We start from the raw sequence: 6,000 nt of genomic DNA on the forward strand, positions 1-6,000 counted from the left end.
CAGGCCACTTCCTGCATGGAATCTTCTCAGGTTTTGGCCTGCCATATGAGTTCTGTTATACTCACAGACACCATTCAAACAGTTTTAGAAAGTTTAGGGTGTTTTCTATCCAAAGCCAATTATATGCATATTCTAGTTACTGGGCAGGAGTAGTAACCAGATTAAATCGGGTACGTTTTTTATCCAGCCGTGTCAATACTGCCCCCTAGCCGTAACAGGTTAAAGTGAAATTGATTAAAGTAACTAGTGAGTCTCTATGTAGGCTGCAGCCTCTAATGTGCTAGTGATGGCTGTTTAACAGTCTGATGGCCTTGAGATAGAAGCTGTTTTTCAGTCTCTCTGTCCCAGCTTTGATGCACCTGTACTGACTTTGCCTTCTGGATGGTAGCGGGGTGAACAGTCAGTGGCTCGGGTGATTGTTGTCCTTGATGATCTTTTTGGCCTTTCTGTGACATCGGGTAATGTAGGTGTCCTGGAGGGCAGATAGTTTGCCCCCGGTGATAGGTTGTGCAGACCGCACCACCCCCTGGAGAGCCTTATGGTTGAGGGCTGTGCAGTAGCTGTACTAGGCAGTGATTCAGCCCGACAGGATGCTCTCAATTGTGCATCTGTAAAAGTTTGTCAGGGTTTTAGGTGACAAGCCAAATTTATTCAGCCTCCTGAGGTTGAAGAGGCGCTGTTGCGCCTTCACCAAACTGTCTATGTTGGTGGACCATTTCAGTTTGTCTGTGACGTGTACGCCGAGGAACTTAACTTTCCACCTTCTCCACTGTTGTCCCTTCAATGTGGATGGGGGGGTGCTCCCTCTGCTGTTTCCTAAAGTCCACAATCATCTCCCTTGTATTATTGAAGTTGAGTGAAAGGTTGTTTTCCTGACACCACACTCCGAATGCCCTCACCTCCTCCCTGTAGACTGTCTCATCATTGTTGGTAGTCAAGCCCACTACTGTTGTGTCGTCTGCAAACTTGATGATTGAGTTGGAGGCGTGCATGGCCACGCAGTCATAGGTGAACAGGAAGTACAGGAGAGGGCTGAGCACGCACCCTTGTGGGGCCCCAGTGTTGAGGGTCAGCAAAGTGGAGATGTTGTTTCCTACCTTACCCACCTGGGGTGGCGGCCCGTCAAAGTCCAGGACCCGATTGTGCAGTGTTGAGACCCAGGGCCTCCAGCTTAATGATGAGCTTGGATGGTACGATGGTGTTGAACGCCTAGCTGTAGTCAATGAACAGCTTTCTCGTCTACACTGATTGAAGTGGATTTAACAAGTGACATCAATAAGGGATCATAGCTTTCACCTGGTCAGTCTGTCATGAAAAGAGCATGTGTTCCTAATGTTTTGTACAATTTGTGTACATTGTGTTTTATGCCTAACTCTGCTTTGTGTCCTACAGGTTCTGTGGGCAATAAGGCCAGTGCAGTTGGAGGGGCCCCAGTTTATTTGGACCTGGCTTATCTCCCATCTGGTTGTGCCTCTACCACCATTGACGTGGAGTTCTTCCGCCGCCTGCGCTCCTCCTGCTACATCGTCAGTGGCAATGAGCACCTGAAGGAGTCTGTCATGAGACCTATTCTTGATGCCCTACTGGAGGGGAAGACGGCCTGGCCCGATGTGCAGGTCACCCTCCTCTTATTTCTAATTTTCCGTATTTGTAGTACGTCAACAAAAGTCTGTCTACTTCTATGTACTCATGCTCTCATTTTTATTTACCGTCTACCTTTCCACTCTCAGGTGACCCTGATCCCCACTTTTGACTCACTGACGATGCATGAGTGGTACCAGGAGACCCACGAGAGGCAGGGGGAGCTGGGCATTACCGTGCTGGGCAGCAACAGCACTGTGGCCATGCAAGAGGAGACCTTCCCTGCCTGTAAAGTGGAGTTCTGAGAGAGAACAAGCCGAATCTTCAGATCCCTGCACTCTTATCCACCAAAGTATCTCCCTCACTTTATCTTCTCTTAAACTGTGATGGACTCGTTTCCCCCCTCTAAACTGACGGTTTCCCACCCTAGCATGCATCAAGTATAGCCTGGTGGATTAGCAGGCTTTTCTCCTCCTTTCAGTCTTATTAATATAGAGCGGACTCCAGCAAGCACTCCCATCTTTGCCTGGGTACATCTATACCATGGAAATGAAGGCAGAACATGAAGATGTCCAAGAGTCTTTGGTCTACCAACATGAAGAAAGGTTGTTCATTATGAATGCTAGGTAAGGTGGACTTAGAAGACTGGCAATACTAATCGAAGTTCCTCACACTTCTTATCAGCAGCCAGGTAGTTGTGATCCAAATCCGCAACAGCCCAGAGAAAACTAGTCGACAGCTGTAGGAAACCCTCTGCCTCCTTGGGGCTGAACTCCTGAGTTCTTCCTTCAACGATGAATCATTTAATCCGTATAGCATTTCATAGGTATATTTAGCCCTGCACCCATTTGCACAGTTATCAATTTCCACAGACAAGGGGACCGCAGTGAGAGAATCAGTGTTACAATAGAATAGGATGTCTGTCAAAAACTTAAAAAAGGCAGAGGGTGTGTGAGAGGAGGTGAAGATGGGGCCTTTGTTGTCTCCTGGTGCGCATGTAGACATGCAGAGACCTCAGCACTTACTGAAGGACGACGACATGTTTCTACATCCCCTTTTGAGTTTCATAGGCGGTCTATGAACATTATAAGGAGATCGCCAATGTCTTGGAAGGTAATGGTATGCATGTGAACAGAAGGATTACACTGGCGTTGGTAAAATAATGAAGTCCATGTTTCACGAAATCATGAAATGTGCAGTATTTTTGTGTAACATTCATATCAGTCACTTTAACCCTTCATCTAGAGCACATACTGTGGGAAACACTTTTGACAGTGTCTTTTTAAATGAAATAGCTTGGTAAATACTTGGTAATAATTTGTACTAAAAATAAATACTCATAAGTAGTTTTAGATGGAAGGCAATAGACAATTGAGTCATTTATGTACCAACTCACATGACTTAATTACAGTTTTAGTACCCGACTAGTTATTTCATGAAAAAATGCACTTTGAATGAAGTGTTAACAGTACAGTATATTTCCACACTAATACACCAACTGTATCCAAACCTCTATTTGAGTCCCTCTTCAAGACCAGAATTGTTTTTATCATAGAGAAGCTGCATGATGCCACCATCCTCTAATTGTAATTATAAACTGGGAGGGTTGAGTCCTGAATGCTGATTTTCCGAAAGCCGTGGTATATCAGACCGAATACCATAGGTATGACCACAAAAAATAGTTTTGCTGTTCTAATTACATTGGTAACCAGTTTATAATAGCATTAAGGCACCTCTGGGTTTTTTGGTATTAGGCCAATATACTACAGCTAATGGCTGTATCTAGGCACTCTGTGTTTCGTCGTGCGTAAGAACAGCCCTTAGCCGTGGTATATTAGCCATATACCACACCTCCTCGGACCTTGTTTCTTAAATATGCCATATCAACGGGACCACTGAATGGCACACGCGCCAGAGGGTAAGCTTCACTGAAGAGGGATTCACAAAATGAGAGATGCTAATGGGGAAGTCATTAGCAATACTTTGCAAGACAGTACATTCCATTTATCACAGAGTGGTTATTATTGTGAACTAAAGTAAATGCTAAACATAAGATTTTTAACAAGAACGCAAAGTCAGTTATATCAGCAATCGCTTGTGTTTCTGTTTAATTGCAGTCGAATGTAAATTACGTTATCTGTGAATGTCGACGCTTTTAGCCTCCTATCAAAGCAGATTGAGTCCAAATGCATGCCAGCACTGCTTGCACTACTATGCCCACCACTTTGCTTGCAGACCAAGCACTCGTTGTGTTATATTGCTCTTTGTTACAAAGGATATTTTCATTTTATTCAAGGAGAAGGGATATGAAAGGATTTTAAACTTTCTTTTCACTTGGGTTAAATAACTGTTATTCTTAGAGAAATGTACTTGTTTTTTGTTTTTTTTACTACGCTTGAAATTATATTTTTTTGGCCATGCCGAGTTGTACAAGCATGCAGTTCTCACAAGTTAAAATCGAATTTCAATTGAATTAAATGCCATGGCTCTTTGAGAGCACCTTGTACATTTGAAAATATCATGTGAAAAGGGTGTGTTCAGCCACATGTTGGCAGATCATATAATTCTAATTATTTCATCCAGAAAAATGTAATGTCATCTGTTTTTCTTTTATCAATTCATTAGCAATTATATTTTTGTTTTTCTAAATTGAGTTTTCTGTATATCAATCATGTGGTGTGGCTACTTTCACTTACTGTCATTTCATTAGCAACAGGCTACTCGCATGATATCATTAGCCAATGGCCGGACAGAGTAAGTGGAACCGAGCTCACGTTGTCACATGGAAGAGTGTGAAACGGCAGCATGTTTTTTGGTACTAGCTATAAGTCTGAGCAAAAAGGATTGAAAGTGGATTGCATGACACTGATCACTTATTTGGATAGCTATTTCACACTAGTGGAGTTAAGTAATATCTCGTACTAATCTTAACTTTTGACAATCCATCATGTCTGTATTTGTGTGCACCATATATCACAACATTCGATATATCAGATTCTGGACTCAATGCATTGGTTTGGATATGGTGTGTCTCTTACGCCCGCTGCTGTTCATAACATGACTTGGCTTTGTTCTCAAAGCCGTGTCCCAGAATGTCTACTACCACCTATTGATTCTCCCTCCTTGTCTCAATATTTTGACAGCCATGTTCAGTGGTATATTTGGCTCATTGGAATCAATAGAAATGATGCTCTTAAAAAAACAAACAAAACATTTTTTTCCCCCAAAGAATGGTCCTGTGTTTCTCTGTTTCCATCCCACCCCCATTCTAATAAAACTCAGTGAATGAGAAACCTCTTGTCGAAGTCTGAGGCACCCCTGCGCTTCAGTCACAATTTAAAACTGACCGTAGCACTTTGCATGAACATAGGTGTTCATATCTGTAAATCACGCCGCAACATAACTAAACCCATTGAGATTTATATGTTCTATTGGTTTTTGGCAACCAAATTGAACAGCACATTTTGGGAGATGGTATATCGTTTCTTTAAAGCCTTTATATTTCAGTTTTTGGTGCTATATTTTTCATACTTACACACACCTCTTTTCCCTTGCACCTATACATGTATGTTTGTCTATTTACATAACCTGTTGTTGGTTCACACATCCCTTGCAAGTGTCTGGAATTCACCCAGGAAACGCTATGAATGTCTGTAAAAATGTCATTAGACTGTTTCAGCGGTGTCACGTGAGTGTGGTGGTTACATGAATAATGACAGGGTGGATTGATTCAGTATTGAAACACTAATTTTAGTTTTTTTTTCTCTTTTTCAATACATATACCCCTTTTTATAAATGTGTGTGTGCTTAATTGGTGTTTCCCTGACTTTCAAATGTCAAGATTGGAACCTGTGACCTTGGGGCGGCAGGTAGCCTAGTGGTTAGAGCGTTGGACTTGTAACCGAAAGGTTGCAAGATCGAATCCCCAAGCTGACAAGGTAAAAATCTGTTGTTCTGCCCCTGAACAAGGCAATTAACCCACTGGTTTGGATATGGCTGTCATTGAAAATAAGAATTTTGTTCTTAACTGACTTGCCTATTTAAATAAAGGTAAAATAAAATAAAAACCTGTGACCTTCTGATCCCTTTCACAGTCCACTACGTCAGTAGGGGTAGGGCACCACTCTTTTCAGTAGATTAGAAATGTGATTAGTTATGTCGGAAAACAACCTGTATTGGGATTCGAACTGGCGATCTTGTCTGTCATAACCTGTGTTTAACGCCGTCCGTCCATCCACCACCAACCTGCCTTCTTTTATTTAAAAATAATAATAATTTGACTCACCTGTAAACTCCACCCACTGACCTGTCGCTCTGCCCACTGAGCTTTCATCCAACCAATCACTTTCGTTTCTGCCAGTGCCCTGGAGGCGGAGCTGCCATCAGAACACGTTGGAGGACAGTGTAAGGACTGACTGT

At 42.5% G+C, this 6,000-nt stretch overlaps 1 protein-coding gene across 1 annotated transcript in view; it reads left to right on the forward strand.

Moving 5' to 3' along the window:
- Window positions 1-5,663, forward strand: part of LOC106613609 (microtubule-associated protein 1S) — a 50,596-nt gene extending 44,933 nt beyond the window's left edge. The window contains exons 6-7 of the mRNA XM_014216043.3: window positions 1,393-1,616; window positions 1,731-5,663. Coding sequence (XP_014071518.1) covers window positions 1,393-1,616; window positions 1,731-1,886 — 380 coding nt within the window. The 3' untranslated portion in view covers window positions 1,887-5,663. The remainder of the gene's footprint in view (window positions 1-1,392; window positions 1,617-1,730) is intronic.
- The last annotated feature ends 337 nt before the right edge of the window (window positions 5,664-6,000 follow it).

The sequence above is a fragment of the Salmo salar genome, chromosome 10 (genome assembly GCF_965601325.2).
Source record: "Salmo salar chromosome 10, fSalSal1, whole genome shotgun sequence".
NCBI lineage: Eukaryota > Metazoa > Chordata > Actinopteri > Salmoniformes > Salmonidae > Salmo > Salmo salar.